Consider the following 18,074-nt stretch of genomic DNA (forward strand, 5'->3'; position numbering starts at 1 on the left):
AACCAGTACTTGGTAAAAAATAGAAAATATTGCACAACTTGTAATAATGGTGGAAGTTGGCAACGTTGCTATTTTCTTCATTTAATGGCAACATGAAATAGTTTTAATCACCTGCTTTGGTACAGCATCTATAAGTTCAAACACTTTTACATAATGCTGACATATATTATAGTTTTAAGTTGCAGGGGGATATAATATCTGAACTGACTTCTCTGTTGCCAGGTCAATAAAGTTCTCCGAAATCACAACATCAAGCCACATTGGATGTTTGCATTGGATAGCATAATCAGAAAAGCCGTGCAGACTGCTATTACTATTCTGGTCCCAGGTGAGTAATTTCTTAATAGTCAGCAAATATTTATTGGCTGATCTCTTTAAACATGCTTTAGAGCTGTGATTATAATGCTTCACTTAAGATTTTGAAACCAGCAGTGGCCTTTTTCCTGTTCACTGTCTGTTTTGCAGCTCAAAAACTAATCAGTGTATTGTCCAAGTTATCTCGGAAGGGTGCTTTCCAAGATGCGTCATCTAAACAGTTCTGCAACGTAGTGAGCTCTAGTAGGCTAAGGTGCTCTGGGGCCTAATTTTTTTGAGGTGCACAATGCTGCTTCTTGAAATCCAAAGAACAGATCACTTGCCAGCACATGCCGATTTTGGAAGGTGTTTTACAAAGTGCACATTAATGATGTGCTTTTTGGAGCACTCAAAGGTCTCTCTGGCTCCTGGTCAGAAGCTGTCTAAAGAAGGAAAAAAACCAAAAAAATCTGCAGTGCTTACAGTTTGAATATTGTATTTTGAATGTCGTGGAAGTAGAATGCACGGCTTAGCTAAGGGAAGGAGTCTGTGTAGAAGAAACTGTAGCCCGTTCTGTTATTACTCTGTTTACAGAGTTAGTTTCTCTGCTGTTTCTTAACTTCCAAGCTTGTGATTCCACCATTCCCTACACTGGAGTTAACAGTGAAATTCAAATACATGATTTAATGCTTTAAGTCTGAAGTCAGAATACTTATGTTCCTGTTTTCTGCAGTGGGCTAAGTCTTGAATTATCAACAAGGGGATCTGAAAATTCCAACAGAAGTTACAGCTCTTCCTGTTCTCCTTGGTGTTTTCCGTATCCCCAGCACGATCAGCAAGGCATAAATAGGGTTTCTGTGTTACTCTGGAGTCATAAGGAAAATCTGTCTTTTGACTGGAATGCTGAACACCTTTAACAGGCATGTACTTTATTGCTGTATAGTAAGAGTACTGCAGAATTCCTCCTTAATAGATTCTTCTTCCCCATACAGCTCAGTATCGGCACTAATTGTACGTAGTCAAGCTTAAACAAAAGCTTCTGTGCTCTAGTAGCTTTCAGGCTGATCATCTGCCTCTTCCCTCATTGCCTTACCCTACTTCTGATTGCTTCCCCTTGCCTTTGTCTGACTTGGTTTTTTTTTTTTCTTTTCTTTTCCTATGAATGATGTGAAGATTTATCTCTGGCCTTAACACGTCTAAAAGTTACGGGATGTTTTAGGAGTGGTACAAAGCAGATGTTGTGTAGTTGCACTGCCTGGTGGTGAACAATGGCAAAATGAACTTCTGTTCTTATTAGCATGATGCAGAAGTTCAAAGCAAATTCAGACATATTTGCCTAGCAATATTTGGATAACTGCTATACAATAAATCTGCTTTCTGTAGAGGAAACACAGCTCTGTTGATCTTAGTATGTTCAGCCTTGAAAAAGGTATGTAGCATTGAAATGAAGAGATGAAATGGCTCAATGTCCCTTTTGTAAAGAAGAGAAATGTAGTTCTTAATTCTTCAGCAGAGAGGACAAAAAAACCTGCAAAAAACAAGGGTGATTCAGGAAAAAAGTATGTTTTGGTGAGGAGACTAAAGGGAGTGCTCAGCAGTAAGAAGCCACAATTGAAGGAAGGAAGGAAGAAAGATTTATATTAAATGGTTAGAATTAACAAACAGATGTTGTTGCAATGCTAGGTTTTGTAGGAGTATAAGATCTTGTGTACATATCTTGCATACCTGGTAAGCCTTGGTAGGTAGTTTAACCAGGGAGTAACAGAAACCAGAGTACACGTATAGCTTTGTGTCTGCTGTTTTGTGGATGTACATCATTACAAAATAGGCAGTGTTCTCTCTGATAGGTAGAAGGGAAGCGTGCTACTTTTAATTGTTGGGAAAGGGGTCTGTTTGTTATTTCCTCTCTATATCTTTGGATACAATTTTTTGGTAAACACAGTATTCTTATAATGAGAGAATGCTAAATATCCCAGAAGAGCAACAACAAGAGTAGCTGAATAGAAAAGAAATAATGGTTATTTGTTCAATAAAACATTTCAGGTCAGACATAAGAAACTACAAACCACTGAGAATGGAGTAAAGCAAAAGAAAGTACTTCTGCTGCACATAGTACTTCAGCACAATTTGACATTAAATGCTAGCCAAATCTGGAATGCTGTTCATCCAGATTTTTGGTTTTTAGAGCTTTTGAACATTAGGCAGAATAATAATCAGCATAAACTCAGATGGACTGAGTGGTCTTAAACCCTTAGAAAATATCATCTGTTCTCTTACTAAAGAAATTTCAGGTCTGGTTTAACCAAAGCTGTAGGATGATCTGTAAATAGACACTTAGGTCTGCTTTCGTTTTAATGTTTAACATCTTTAATGTTTTTTCTTTTGCTTATATTTTAATATTACTAATAGAATTGAGGCCACATTTTAGTCTTGCATCTGAAAGCGATACAGCAGATCAAGATGATATAGAAGTTGAAGATCAAGATGAACAGCCCCAGAATCAAACTATCCAGCAGCCTTGCATTGTCATGGAAGATGCAGTAGCTACCTCAGGTGTAAGCACGCTCAGCTCTACGGTATCCCATGACTCCCAGGCTGCTCACAGATCACTGAGCGTCCAGCTGGGCAGGCTAAAATTAGAGACAAACAGGTAAGTCTGGACATCAGGAGACACTAGCCTACTTGTGACAGTGTGTGGTGTTTTGCTTTTAAAATATATGTGCTAGAATACTAGCGACAGTATCAATATTCTGTAGCACTGCAAGCTGTTCATTTAAATGACAGTCATTGTTTAGCTGTGACTGATCACTTAGATTAGTTTTATTCATTTCAGAACAACAGTGATGCAAGTTAAGGTCAGTCTTGATTTCAGGTGCCCTTTCAAGGAAGGCCTGAAAAAATTGAGCTTGCTGCCAAGCTTCTGCTTTTTCTCTCCTCCATATGCTGTGTATGGCTGATAAATGGTGTTATGTTTTGTTTCCATTAAGGCAGAACTTGCTGTTCTTTTCTGTAGTTATTCTTGGGGAATGAACTCAAGCTCATCAATAGCCACACGTGAACTCCACAAGGAAACTGCTTCAGACTTGTTTTGTGCACTGCAGCAGGATCTGTGCTTACCAGCAAACGTTACCTTTTTATTAAATAAATTTTTTTCATCAAAGAAAGATAGGAAAAATAGGTGTGGTGTTTAAAAGAAGAAATAAGCCAGACATTTGGATATTGGATTTTTTTCAGAAACATACATATTCCACTTTAAACCTGAGAAGTGGTTCTTTTGGGTTTTTTTAATTTGTTTAAGAAATGTCAGAGACAAATCTGTCTCCATTATTTTATCCAAATAATTTTCTGTATAATTTTGTTTTCTTTTCATTAAAATATACCAGGTAGTCTGTTTAAAGTAGATACTTTAGCTTTTGCAGCATCTGATTTATGACATTGGATTTCTTACTAACCTCAGTAAATCTTGAATATGACCTTGATAGAAGGAGAACATCTTCCATAAGACAGTTGTTATGCTGCTAGAACATTTGTTGTAGTTATTGTTCCAATTTAAATTAAAATGTTAAATTGCACTTTACTTTTAACCATGTCCAAGAATTTTGCCATAATTAGAGTAATTCATTAGACTTAGTAAAGTATCAGTATTTTTGAGTTCTGATGTTACAATTCATTTTTTTGCTTGTGATGACCACTGAGAAGTATTTTGATTGCCTTATTGATACACTTAAATAAATAAATACATAAATAATTTAGATTGGCTCACTTTACTTCCCAAGTTTATGATGGGGAGTAGCATCAGAAATGATCAATTTGTAGGGGTACTGTTTTCTAGCACTTTGCTTCTGTAAATTTCTCAAATGCAAAGCCTTTGGCCAAATAATCACATCCTGTCATTTGTGCAGAAATTTTGAGGTAAATAATATGGACAGTTGTTTAAGTATTAATTAAAACTTTATTGGCATAAGCAGCAAGCAGTTATCAAGAGAAAATAGCTGATTATTTTATAGGCCCCGCAGGCCTTTTTCAACCAGAATGGATAGAGGAGGAATAAATTAACTGAAAGGTGACTGCACACCTGTCTGGACAGAATATCAATCTGCACTGAGATTAACCAAGCTGTGGGTGTGCATAGAGGCACCAAGCAGCTCTGTTCGCGTGTGGAGTGGACTTGCTAAGAATTGTTAGCTCAGGTGTGGAAGCGCTCAAATGCAACTATGCTGCTGGTAGGCCTGCATGCAAGCTAAAAGTAGGGCTAGATGTTTTTACAAAGGAGTCATGAGATACAGTTTCCTTCTGTGCAAAGACAGGTAAGGTGCTGTTGTGGCACATTCTCTAGCTGAATTCCAGAATGTCCCTATCTTTCAGTATCCCAGAAAAAAAGTTGCAGCACTCAATTGGTATACATAAATAATTTAAAAAAAAAAAAAAAAGGAAACAAAATCATACGAAAATGGAACAGTTATTGCATAGTTCTCAGGCTGACAAGGGCTTCAAGGAAAGGATGAAGGTGCTGCAGTTCTTTCAAGGCAGATCTTCCTAACGCTCAGAATCAGTGACAGGTTTATGAGTGCGTTCTCTCTGTCCAATTTCTCTGACCGAGTTCCTGAATACAGAGTGTTCACAAGTCCTCCTTTTTACTAAAACACTTTTCTAAAATAACAAATTGCAGCAGTTTCACGTACGAATTTTCCATTGTTTTCTAATTATTTTCCTTTGATAACTGTGAAAAGTGCTGACCACTGAATCTCTCTGGGTTTCTCTCTGGGTCTGTGTTATGAAGGAAGTCATACATGAGTTCCAATTTGTTTCTGCTTGACATTCTCAAAAGTAATTGCTTAGGAGAGGACACAAGGTATTTTGCCTCCTCTTTTCTCACTCTTCATATAGCATAGGAGGGTAGGCACAAAGTGCCGAGTATGCGAGGAAGGGACAGCCCTTGTGTGGATGAGAACGTATTTTCCCCATTTAAGAAATGCAACTGTACATTTTCGCCACATTTTGATCACAGCTCCACCCTTGCCATACCTTTTGAAAATGCCTGCTAGAGAGACATGAACTGGCGTTTTTCCTTACAAAGGATTACGTCACAAAGTTTAGCCCTTGGTTTATGTAACACGTTGATATTTGTTCTTCTCAGTTACGCAGTTTTGTTTAAAACAGAATGCTGGCTGTAGAAATTTCACTGAAATTTTGTACCGTACCACCTGTTCAGTGGGTGGATGTATATATGGAGGCTGGTGTGTTTGGGGTTTTTTTTTTTTTTTAAGAGCTATAGCTTTACGAACTAGTGAATGTTTATGTCTTGATACAGGTCATAATAAATCTATAGTGAGAGGATATTCCTATGAAAGCTGAAGAAGTCTATCCTTGTCTCTGTCAAGAAGGCTTCCAGTTTAAGTGTAGTAAGGTCTCTGCTGTCCTGAAAATTTGAAACTACTTAAGGAAATGTGTGCTTCCTTCCCATGACTTCACAGGTTATTGGAGGAGCTGGTTCAAAAGGAGAGAGAATTTCAAGTCCTCTTACATCAAGCTATAGAAGAAAAAGATCAAGAGATCAGAAACTTACGGCTTAGGTCACAGCCAATAGGTAAGTGAGAAGAATTTGCGAGGAAAAGTTTCATACTGGCTACAGATGAAGGCAGTGGCAGCTGAACTTCTCTTCTTTTTATTGAGCCAGTCTCAGCAAAGATGCTTTATTATGCTGCTTCTGGTAGCGTTTGCTTTGAAGTAAGAATGTATGTTGTGGAAACAAATTTATGACTTTGTTAATCACAGTACAAGGAATGGCGTGATTTAAATATTTGATTGTGATTATACAGAAGCCTACAAGGCTCATATCCTACAGAATAAATATTATCTCTAAAGAGGATAATCTAGTATGTTTAGGTATGTGTTCTTTGAGTTACAGACTGTTCCAATTGTTACACTGAAAGTTCAAGAGAATCTAATTGGTGAGATGTAAATACCACTTAAAGCTCAGTGAGGGCAGCTGAGTTTGCGTATCTGCCCTGAAGAAGGTAGAAGTGCTAATGCAGCTTGATGTTTCTGTGTAATGTGCTTCAAAGAAATGTTGCTTTCCAAAAGCAGCTGATCCTCAGTCTAAGGCATTGCCTATGCACCAATTGTATGAGTTAGGCTGAAAAGTTTAGTTAAATTGATGCAACAAGGTTAGCGTAGAAACAGTTACAGTGAAATTGATGGGCCTTGTACTAGTAAAGCTATTTTCCGAAGAGGACAGAAAATGTATCTGTATCAATGTTCACACTACTTTAACTGTACCCCTAACCAAGTAGGGTAATTGGTGTATAACTATCTATAAACTGTAATGAAGTGTGTGCTTTGGGAATTGACATTTATCTTTATTTATGGGGATACTGGTATTCTAAGTTTGAAGGGAAAGCTCACTGAAGAAAGTGCTTCAGCAGTCAAAAATGACAAGAGGTTGCTTTGGCAACACAAAACCTCTTCTCAAAAATGCTTGTTCTAGATATTCCTGGATTGTCTGTCTGCCATCGTCATTCCACTAGCGCAGGGACTGAAGACCCTGATCTCATAAAGTGGCTGAGCGTTCAAGGAGCTGATGAGGCCACGATAAACAAGGTAGCAACGATTCTGTTCCCTCTCTGACACGGTTGCAATGCTGTTTTGTGACTCGATGCAGGAAGATACCAAACCTTTTTAATTACTTTAGCACATTTTGAGAGATGCATTTGTTTTCAGAGGATAGGAAAAAGCCATGAATATGAAGGCCTTCATAAAAATGCAGTATTGTTAATTTCTTATCTGATTAGGAATAAGGGAATAAAATGTCCTGGTAAATCGTATTGCTTTGGTTCATAATTTTTCAGTGTCTTTACTCATTGCAGCAGTTCCTGCTGATTATACCCTGGATACAGGGTACATGTTCACCCTTAGCTAACGGTGTTGAAGTGAAATCTCCTGAAGTAGATCGGTCTGCTCTGCACCAAATTATATAATTTTAGAGGTGTTGAGAATCTCAGAATTTCAGCTGACTTAGGAAAACCTGCATATAGTTATCACTCCTACAGATCAAAGGTTCCTTGAAATTTAAGTACATCAAATTTACATGCCACTTTTGAAAAGGTAGGTGTTAACTGTTGTTTTTAATTTCCTCATGGGTGAAGTGTGGTATTAATTATGCTCTAATTTGTGTTCATTGAAGTCTGACTCTGAGATATCAGTGATAACAATAGAAATGCCAGTTGACAAAAGTTTTGAGTAGCTGCAAAAGCATTACACCTTTCAAGTTGTGCCTGGTGTGCCAATGTAGAGTATACAGTTTAAAAAATAAGTAGTTTCACTGTATTTCTAGAAACAATGTGTATTAATCTGTTACATGTACCCCATTTGGGCCCAATTTTAGGTTTCTTCTAAACATAAGCTTCTATTTTTAAGGGCAGATGGTATATAAAACTTAGAAAGTTAGATTATATTTCTAACAAAATGTTCATTTAAACTTCTTTTTGTAGTTCTTGGCTGAAGACTATACATTAATGGATGTTCTCTGCTATGTTACACGAGATGACCTGAAATGTTTGAGACTAAGGTAATGCTTCACAGTTAAATGAACTGTGGTGAGCAGGAATGTGTTACAAGAGAAAATAACTGATACTAAGCCTCTATTTATTGGATTGCACAGTATTAATTTAAAATAGTAACACTTTCCGGTATGTCTTTGTATGCTGATGCATTCCTGATAAATAGCTGCTACTGTTTAAATTTAAAAGTAAACTTTTCTGTTAAAGGAAAGCGACGAGAAAATTTTAAAGTAAAGCTTTTGCCTCACACCTGAAGACACTGGATGTCACATTAGAGGCTTGCTTTTATTTAAAAAGGTAGAGGTAGCAAAACTTTCTGTAGTTTATCATCATCATCAAACTTTAGAAATACTACTTGTGGACTGCAACTAACACTAGATTTCACCTAATCGTGCCAGGTGTGTGGGTCACTGCAGAACCAAGGTTAAATAGAAACAATTGAAGTTATCAAACACTCTGTGTGTGCCCAATCAGTTTAGAAATAACTAACTACATAAAATAATGGCAGGTGTTAAGATTTTTTTGTAACTGACATTTTTATAATGTTGGAAGTCTGCTATGGGTTATGCAGGTCCTTTGGACCAGAAGTCTGAATTCCAGAAAGCAGGCATCTGAAAAGTGGAAAGATTGCCCTTGTACTGTAATCAGAAAAGGACTCTGTTCTCCATTGAGTATTGCGTGTTGAATTTCACCTTTGATCAGCCTTCCCATTGAATTTCATCGGTCAAAAACAGAGCAAGAAAATTAGAAGGCACCTAAATTGGAATGCTTTCAGGCTAGAGAGTATCTTTGTACCTGAGCCATCTTTATGATTTTTTTTTCTTTACAGAGGAGGAATGCTATGCACGCTCTGGAAGGCCATCACTGACTTTCGAGAGAAAAATGCCTGACACTGAAATTTTTCTTCGCTTCTCTGCAGAGAGGAAAAGATTTCCTTTCAGCACAGAGCAGGTGTGCTGTCAGGACTGTTGCACTTTAATCCAGTATTTGTTTACCAATGTTAAAAACACTGCAGCTTCCTGACTGCTTTTAATCCTATAACCCATAAGGAATCTGTAAACAACCTGCAACGTTATTTTACTTTAAGTGTTTTTACATGCAAGTTTTTCAAAAATTAAAAAAAAAAAAAACACCAAAAAAACATTGTAAACTCATGAAATATTGTAGTTAAAGTAACTAGATGTTAATATCATGAAAAACTGATGTAAGATTTCATGTGACTGTACATCACTGGAACAAAACCAAAATGTGACGACAACTTCTCAAGTTTCTTTTTCTTTATAATATATCTCAATAATCTGTAGTAGAACTTCATAATTTCAAACATAATTAGATATTTTTCTTTTAGTCTGCAAGACCTAAAGGTAATTCTTTTTACCTACTGCCCTACATAGTTTAATATTGTTTATTTTTGGTAACTTAAGTTCTATGGTGCATTTGTTTTAGAGTTGTTTATGTACTACTGAACTGTACCAGTTGCATACACCTGAACCACAGTAATGTTAGCTTGTTCTAAAGCTATCTCTGACATACACAGTTGAAAATAAAAAGAACCTAAGACTTACTTTTTTCCTATATTTTTGGACTTTTGAAATAGTAAAGGTGTAGGACTGGAAAATATTGGAATAAAAAAGAGGAAAAAAATCATACTGAGTATCAAGGGAACCTTTCTGACACATGTTAAAGTTACTGTGATTTGACTTCGATAATCATAGCATTGAATGTTTTCTCAGTTTTCCTGTTCAGTCTAATTCTTGTACTGACAATCCAGGGCCAAACAAAATTCTTCTCTGGGTGCTCCACTCGACTTGAGAAATGCATGTCCTGCCTCCGTGCACTGTGAATAGTCAGTGTGGCCTGTTGTTTTCTTCTGCTTTTGTTTATGCAATGTGTCTTTTCTCACATATAATGAAAAAGGATGGTGGATATTCCCTGTCCATCCACTCTCATTGTTACTTCAGCATTCTAGCACTGGGTATCATCAGATTCTTATGGGGCAGCTGCAAAAAATTCCATTGTCAGTAAGACTTGCCTGGACAGAAGCTGCTTCTTTCTTCATAAGCCTTGGTAATCAGTGAACAGCTTATGCCCTGAATTTTTCAGGTCTAGCAAGTATTTTCAAAGAAAATTAAATATTTTTTCTAAACATAAACAAGTTGTCCTAACATGTATATAGTAATTTTTGCTGACTAAAAACCTATTATGTATTAAAAAAATAGGCTAAACAAAGAACAGTAGATTAAATTATTTTAGCTAGATTTTTTTACTCTGAAGATGGTTCCACTGATGTTTGGGCACAAATAGATTCAATTCATTCCAAAAACGTAACTACATTTCAGGAGAAACATAGCTGATATTTAACAATTTCTACTGCTATTATAGCAGAAAAAAAGTACAATTTTAAGGTAGTTTTAAGCACTGGAAAGACCAGTGGTGGAGGTTGACTCGCAAAACCCAAAGCAACTAAAAAACTACTTGTGGAAAAGTGACCCCAGGACAAAGAACTCCCCTAATTTGATTTTTGTCTGAAACATGATCCTGTATCGGTCTGCAACTACAGTTTGAAAGCCTGTGATTTCATGCAGCATGAATAGACCACAATGTAATTGTATTGCTTTATTTGTGTGTTGATAATTTGAAAGCATGCAGCCTGTTCTCTATTGCATGGTGCAGAGTGAACTCCCAGTTGTTGAAGAGGTGGCAGTCACTGACCTGCTCCTCCACCTGGATGCGCACAAGTCCATGGGCCCAGATGGGATCCACCCGAGGATACTGAGGGAGCTGGCAGAGGAGCTGGCCAGGCCACTCTCCATTATTTATCAGCAGTCCTGGTCAACCGGGGAGGTCCCGGATGACTGGAAGCTAGCAAACGTGACGCCCCTCTACAAGAAGGGTCGGAAGGAGGATCCCGGGAACTACAGGCCTGTCAGCCTGACCTCGGTGCCAGGGAAGGTCATGGAGCAGATCTTCTTGAGTGCCATTATGCAGCAAGTGCGGGACAACCGAGGGATCAGGCCCAGCCAGCATGGGTTTATGAAAGGGAGATCCTGTTTCACTAACCTGGTCTCCTATGACAAGGTGACCCGCTTAGTGGATGAGGGGAAGGCTGTGGATGTTGTCTACTTGGACTTTAGTAAGGCCTTTGACACTGTCTCCCACAGCATTCTCCTGGAGAAGCTGGCTGCACACGGCTTGGATGGGTGCACTCTACGCTGGGTTAAAAACTTGCCGGACAGCCGAGCCCAGAGAGTGGTGGTGAATGGAGCCAAATCCAGTTGGCGGCCGGTCACGAGTGGTGTTCCCCAGGGCTCGGTACTGGGGCCAGTCCTGTTCAATATCTTCATTGATGATCTGGATGAGGGGATTGAGTGCACCCTCAGTAAGTTTGCGGATGACACCAAGTTGGGTGGAAGTGTCGATCTGCTGGAGGGTAGGAAGACCCTACAGAGGGACCTGGACAGGCTGGATCATTGGGCCGGGGCCAACTGCATGAGGTTCAACAAGGCCAAGTGCTGGGTCCTGTACTTGGGTCACAACAACCCCATGCAACGCTACAGGCTTGGGGAGGAGTGGCTGGAGAGCTGCCTGGCAGAAAAGGACCTGGGGGTGTTGGTTGACAGCCGCCTGAACATGAGCCAGCAGTGTGCTCAGATGGCCAAGAGGGCCAATGGCATCCTGGCCTGTATCAAGAATAGTGTGGCCAGCAGGACCAGGGAGGGGATACTGCCCCTGTACTCGGCACTGGTGAGGCCGCACCTCGAGTACTGTGTTCAGTTTTGGGCTCCTCACTACAAGAAGGACATCGAGGTGCTGGAGCGTGTCCAGAGGAGGGCAATGAAGTTGGTGAAGGGTCTGGAGCACAAGTGTTATGAGGAGCAGCTGAGAGAACTGGGGTTGTTTAGCCTGGAGAAAAGGAGGCTGAGGGGAGACCTTATCACTCTCTACAACTACCTGAAAGGAGGTTGTAGCGAGGTGGGGGTCAGTCTCTTCTCCCTAGTAACGAGGGATAGGACGAGAGGAAACGGCCTCAAGCTGCACCAGGGGAGGTTTAGGTTAGGCATTAGGAAAAACTTCTTCACTGAGGGGGTGGTCAAGCATTGGAACAGGCTGCCCAGGGAAGTAGTTGAGTCTCCATCCCTGGAGATACTTAAAGAACGGATAGATGTGGTGCTCAAGGACATGGTATAGATGGACTTGGCAGTGCTAGGTTAACAGTTGGACTCGATGATCTTAAGGGTCTTTTCCAACCTTGACGATTCTATGATTCTATTACCTATGACTCAGGGTGCTCAGTAATGCCAGCTATGTGGAAGAGAAAGGAGTGTGATCGAAGAATCATTTTAATGTCTCCACGAGACCTAGCCTGGCACCAGCTGGGAATTAATTCCTATAGTTCACTGTGGGCCTCTCCAGACCCAAGGTGGCTTCTGCAGAGCTGCTCAGCAATCAGTTCTCTGTTCTCCACAGTAAGACTGTAGCAAGTCTGATGCATGCCTAGGCTGGGCCATGTACACTTATGCTACTTGAGACATCATTAATTGGTCTGAAGGTGGTTCCCTGAACAGCACAGCTTATTTATTTACTAGACCTGTGCACAAAAGCTTATGTAATATCCCCATTTTGGGCTACTTTGTATAGATTGTGCCAGACATTACTTTTTATATCCTTGGACAGAACGTGAAGAAACATTTTGGCACAGAGCGCATCAGATGGGTCAGCCTGGGACTCCTCAGCCTGGCTCCCTGAATATGCTGGTGGATGCCTACATGGACCACAAGCGAGGGACTTGAGATTATGTTGTCAGGACACGTTATGTTTTAGTGTAGGGTTTTGCCAAGGGCAGCCTTTTGACTAGACATACCATCCCCTCTGAGTTTGGACGGCCTCTTGGTCCTTCACTAGTGCTGTTAAAATCCAGGGCTCAGGTTGACTGAGAAACACCTTTCTCCCTCTGTTAAGAGAGCCAGGCAGAATGCAGAAGTGAAAACTTGACCAAGGCAGTGCTGATTTTGGAGTTGCTTGCACCTTTCAGTGTAGAGCCCAGCCTCTTGTAGTACACATGCTCTCCTGCCCACAAACCACAGGGCACGTTTATCACCCAAGCCCCAGCTCCTTCTGGTTTAGGGCATGTATGGCTCCTGGTGCAACAACACATTCATCTTCCCTTCCCCTGGAGGAAGACCTCATGCCCAAACTTGGCTGTTTGCAGAAGGAGGATGTTCTGCACGGTGGCGGAAGGTTGCTTTGTCCAGCATGCCAGAACGAGGGAGCTGCACCTCGCCATCCGCTTGCCGGCATGCATGCCACAGCTGCGTACTGTGAAGTTCCCGAGTCATTCGTCCTTCTTGAACTGTAGTTTTGATGATTGGTACTACCTGCAAGCAGATGCAAAATGAAATTATGTTTTAATCCAGACCTAGAACACTTTTAAGAGAAACACTCTTACATGATCCCCAGAAATCAGCTTAGGGCAAGTTTAGGCGAACTCAAGGGAAAGGTAGCAAGATGATGACCTTTACAGAAAGGACTGATGCATTGACAACTCTTCGCAGAGCCGTTTTTTGGAAGCCAGGCGTTGCAGGCAGCTTAGGGTGCATACCCAGCTGTTGAAAAGCATGTGCCGTAATAACGAGACTACAGTGGTACAGTTCTTTCCCAAACGATGCGGCGCACCGCCTGGGCTTGTGAGGCGGCCCCCACTCCGCCCACCTACGGTCGAGACACCGGCGGGGGATTGGTAATCATCCCCAAAACCTGCTCTTTCTCTCCGCGCTGGCACCTAATGAGTTGTGCCAATGCGGCGGGGAAAAAAAAGATACACCTGGGGGAAGGCGGGTGTATCGACCAGAGCAGGGCTGCCGAGGGAGCCGGCTGTGCGGGCGGGCTGCCCGCCGCCCGCCCCCGCCCTGCCGCCGCACAGCTGCCGCTGAGGGCGGCGGGGTCTTGTGCCCGTGAGGGGCGGCCGGTGCCCGCCTGCCGGCGCCGTTCCCGCCCTCACCTGCCCCCGGGCAGATCCCGCCGCCGGCGGAGGGGGGACGTGGCGCTTCTCACCTGCCCGGGGCCGCGGATCCGCGGGGCGGAGCAGCCGCGCTCGGCGAGGAGGAGACATGGCGGAGGCCGCGGGCAGGAGCGGCGGGTGCCGGCGCCCCACAGGTGAGGCGCTGCCGGCGGCTGGGGCGGTGGGGAGCGGAGCGGCTCGTCGGCTGCGGGCGCCCCTGCGCACCCGTCCGGCTGCGGGCGGCCGTGAGGAGAGGGAGCGCAGCGGGGCCTGGCGGCGGCCTCCTCTCGCAACAGGTGCGGGGCCGTCCGGCGGCTGCCCGCGCCTGCCGTGCGCAGGGCTGCGAGGGGGCTTCCCTCCCTTCCCCCGGGTGTCGCGAACCGCCGCCTGCAGACCCGGCCCGGAGCCAGCCGGCGGGGCGGCCCCAGCCAGGGGCGCTGCGGCCGGGCCCGTGCGGCGGGCAGAGCCCTGCCGGCGGGGGCGGCGCGTCCGGCCCGCGCCCCGTCGTAACGGCGAGACCCCCGCCGAGGGGCGGCGGCGGCTCCGCGCCGTCGTGCCCCGGGCACCGTTTGTTGTTCTGAGACCCCCAGCTTCTAGGGCTCGGTGTGCTGCGGGGCGCCTCCGCCGCCACGGGGCTAACGCGGGGGTGCCAAGCCGCCCGGGGGAGGCCCGGCCCGGCCGGCCGGGAAGGGGCCCGCGGGGGCGGCCGCCGCGCTGCGGGAGCCCGGGGCGTGCAGGGCAGCGGGTTGTGAACGGGACCTGAGGTAGCGGCGAGCTCCTGCCGTCAGGGCGAATACCCGCAACGTCCAGCGGACGGGGACGAGGTAAGCCCCGGCGAGGGGGCAGGGGCGCCTCGGCGGGGTTAGGGTACCGGGCAGCTGGGCCGCGGCGGCGGGCCCCTCTCCCAGCGAGGCCCGGGGCGGGCGGTCCGCGGGAGCCCGGGTTCTGGCGGCGCCTTACCAGCGTGCAAGCGACGGGCTGCTTCTGCGGGCCCGCGCTTCCTACAGGGAAAGCAGGGAGGTGTCCTTACATCTCCTCTAAGGATGGATGTATGCTGCAAGAGCATTTTAAAACGCTTTTATTTTGTCCTAAGGGCGAGGAGGGTGCAGGGAGGAGATTTTGGCTTACGCAAGTGGATCGACCGCTGCATCGCTGTTGTAGGCGCAGATGCTGTTTGCTTTTGCAGGCGGTGGAGGGGTTGCCTTTCTGGCACGTTCACTGCGAGCGCTGCTTGCTGGACTGTGAAGTCTAACTCCGGCTTTCAGTCCTCTCCTTTGTCTCCTTTTTCTGCAGTACCGTTCCACTCGCCCTTTGCCAGTCCTTCACTTCTCCAACATACATCCAAGTTTATCTCTGAATCCCAGAGCGAGGTTTTTCATCAAAACAACACATGAATAGGCCATCTGGCTGTTGGGTAATTAACTGTGTTTCCACAGTATAATATTTTTAACACATATTTTATATAACATGGGCATGCAGTCACAAGCAACAACTGTGGGCAGAGCCATCCAAATGCTGTCTTTCTTTATTAAAGTTAGAAGTATAGTGCATTTGCTCAGAAATCCTTTTTACAAATCGCTCCCGGCCATCACCCCACAGTTCAGCTTCAGAAAGGATGTGCATCTATTATCCTGCGTGTTTCGGTTTGCAACCGCATTAACTTCACCTTCCACAGGAAGAACTGGCTGTCAATGTATTTTTACAGCCAAGTTTAACAAACTCTTTTTGAGTTCTCTACCTTATGTTGTTGATGTGATTAGTTTTTTTTTAAACTCTATTATCAGTCCTTTTTAATTATTTACCAAAACTGGAGACGAGCTGCCAAGTGATATGTATTTTACATATGTATAGTTTTAAAAGGACTTATATGCCTAAATTTATTCTGAGTTTGTTTTGTATCTTCGTTTCATGTTACTGTGTTGAACTTTTACTCATTAGGACATATTTGTAGACAGGAGGTGGATCTGCTTGCATGAGTTGTCAAGGATTTTGAGTTTAAATTGCGTCGTGCTGTCAAAGTTCATTCAAAACTCCCTCGTGTGTGAAATGTCAGAGTTAAACCTTCTGTGGAGCTGTTTGTTGAGGTTCTTTCAGGTCTCCGAGTTATCACAGGGGCCGCTTTCCAGGCATTCACAAACAGGAGCGCCCTCACAGCGTGTCAGGGAGCTGCTCCGCGGCTGTTTGGCCCGTCCGTGAGCGAGCAGATGTGTGTGCCCAGGGAGGGCTGTGCGGGTGGCTTCGCCTGGGCTCTGCTCCGCGAGCGGAACGCCCGTGTCTGCATTCGGCTCCTCGGGAAGGTCAACCTCCCATCCTGGTTTGGTGAAATTACCTACTGGTTGACTTATTGCTCCTGTTTAAAAAACAAACCAAGCCAGCTAAATAGCTCTGTGTGTGTTGTGGTGTGTGTTTGGTTTTTTTTTCCCCCTCCTGTGGCTAGATACACAGACTTTCAGAGCTGACCCTGGGGAAAGCTTTAACAGCACCGCGAGGACTTTGCAGAGAGATGTTACAAGTGGATCCCTTTATTGTTGGGCAGATGGTCTGCTGCACTTAACTAGCTTTCTTCAGGTGAATGGCTTCGTTACCGGGGTGAGGGGTTTTTACTCTGACATTCATAAATGCACAGATGGCAAAATGAGTACAGTGCTAAGGGGCTACGCTAACTTAATACCAGTTAAAATTTTTTAATCACCGCTATTGGAGCATCTTACAGCGCTGAAGAGATTTTCAGTGATTCCTGAGGTGAGGGGCCCTCTTGTGGGGAACTTTCGGTAAAGAGAAAGCTTCTAAGACCCCTCATCTTATGGCGGCCCACCTCTGCCTGGGAGGCTTCCCCAGGTGCGCTTGGGGCGCCTTGGCCAGCTCTGTGCACAGGTAACCGCGGGCGTAGGGGCTGGGAGACCAGAGCGAGCCATCTGCTTGGCTTCTTGCAAAAAAACTTGAATGATTTTGCATACTCTTCTAGTTAATGTTCTCTTCTAAGCGAGTTTAATGTTATTTTGTCCTTTTTGCAGCAAAGCAAGCCTGCACTTGAAACGATGTCAGGGCTAGCTGGCTCGTTAAAGCCAAACACTGAGGTGTTCTCTCTGTAACAGCTGGTGAGACTTTTCATCTGTCGCTTGTTTATCCTGCTATTTTCTCCATCTGAGAATAAATCGAATTTTAGCTTACTGTGTTGCCAATTTCTTTAACAAATAGATACATTATAGGGGAAAAAACCAAAGGTAGGGAAAGAATACAGTAGGTGGCGGCTTAAATCGCTGTGCGGTTCCCCACGGCTCCTTCCCAGCTGTGATAAAGTCTTTTGGTGGCGAGGATCTACGCGGCGTTTTCACAGGCTGGGTTTGTCCCTGCCCAGCACAGGCGGCCCCCGGGTGTCCCCGGGTACCGGGGGGGGGGGGCCGGCTCGGTGCCGCACACGGCCTCGGGGCTGCCCGTGCTCCCGCAGCACGCTTTGCTCTGGCTCCCGACTTAAACCTCGGTGTCGGAGAGCAAGGCATCATAAAGGTAACAGCGATTTGAAGCAAAATGTTACGCTGCCGTGACAACATAAGCTTACAAACGCTAAAAGTGTCGGAAGCCTGTATGTTGTTAGAGTACTCTAATTTCAACCCATAATTATTTAAATGTCAGCCCTATCATGAATATTTCCTCTCTTCTAATGTATAAATGGAGGATCTGTAATTCTTCTATTGCCACCCCTCTCTGATTAAAAGCTATTCAAACTTTGAAATTCTGTACCAGGTCTTAGAATTACTTAGTTGGTCCCACAGTAATAATTTCCTGACTCAGTACTCTAGCTCTGAATGCATAGAGACTCTGATTTATCAGTAGCTTGTAGAATGAAAGTGATACAACTAAATTAAATTTAAAAGTGTGGACATGAGGGTTAAAATCCTTAGTGAAGCCATCCCTCAGCTTTAGAAAGCTGGTCAAGTGCTGTCTCTTGGTATCTTTAATTGGTCAAGTAATGTTTGTGCAAGGATTACACACCGGAAAAGTTTGAACAAGCCTTTTAATATGTATATTGTGTAATGGGAGTCAGGCTGTCTTTTTCCACCCACCTACTCCCAGCACTGCTGGGGGGCGGGGGGGGAGAATCCAATAAACACAAAACCAACCAAAAAACCCAACGAAACCACAAAAATAAAATAAAAAAAAAACAAAAACCAAAACACCAAACAAAAACCAAAACAAAACCAGACACTGCCACAAAAAACCTC

The 18,074-nt window shown here is 43.8% G+C and overlaps 2 protein-coding genes across 3 annotated transcripts in view; both read left to right on the forward strand.

The window, feature by feature from the left end:
- MAP3K5 (mitogen-activated protein kinase kinase kinase 5) overlaps positions 1-9,417 on the forward strand; it is a 107,055-nt gene extending 97,638 nt beyond the window's left edge. For both annotated transcript variants that reach the window (XM_087777412.1, XM_087777413.1), the window contains 6 exons: positions 223-328; positions 2,704-2,944; positions 5,769-5,881; positions 6,782-6,894; positions 7,785-7,861; positions 8,683-9,417. In XM_087777412.1, the coding sequence (XP_087633538.1) occupies positions 223-328; positions 2,704-2,944; positions 5,769-5,881; positions 6,782-6,894; positions 7,785-7,861; positions 8,683-8,743 (711 nt within the window). In that variant the 3' untranslated portion in view covers positions 8,744-9,417. The remainder of the gene's footprint in view (positions 1-222; positions 329-2,703; positions 2,945-5,768; positions 5,882-6,781; positions 6,895-7,784; positions 7,862-8,682) is intronic.
- A 4,259-nt stretch (positions 9,418-13,676) lies between these two features.
- The window catches only part of MAP7 (microtubule associated protein 7), a 124,823-nt gene continuing 120,425 nt past the window's right edge, over positions 13,677-18,074 (forward strand). The window contains exon 1 of the mRNA XM_087777419.1: positions 13,677-14,006. Coding sequence (XP_087633545.1) covers positions 13,961-14,006 — 46 coding nt within the window. The 5' untranslated portion in view covers positions 13,677-13,960. The remainder of the gene's footprint in view (positions 14,007-18,074) is intronic.

The sequence above is a fragment of the Nipponia nippon genome, unplaced genomic scaffold (genome assembly GCF_047370975.1).
Source record: "Nipponia nippon isolate SJK-2023a ecotype South Korea unplaced genomic scaffold, ASM4737097v1 scaffold_4, whole genome shotgun sequence".
NCBI classification, from domain to species: Eukaryota; Metazoa; Chordata; class Aves; order Pelecaniformes; family Threskiornithidae; genus Nipponia; species Nipponia nippon.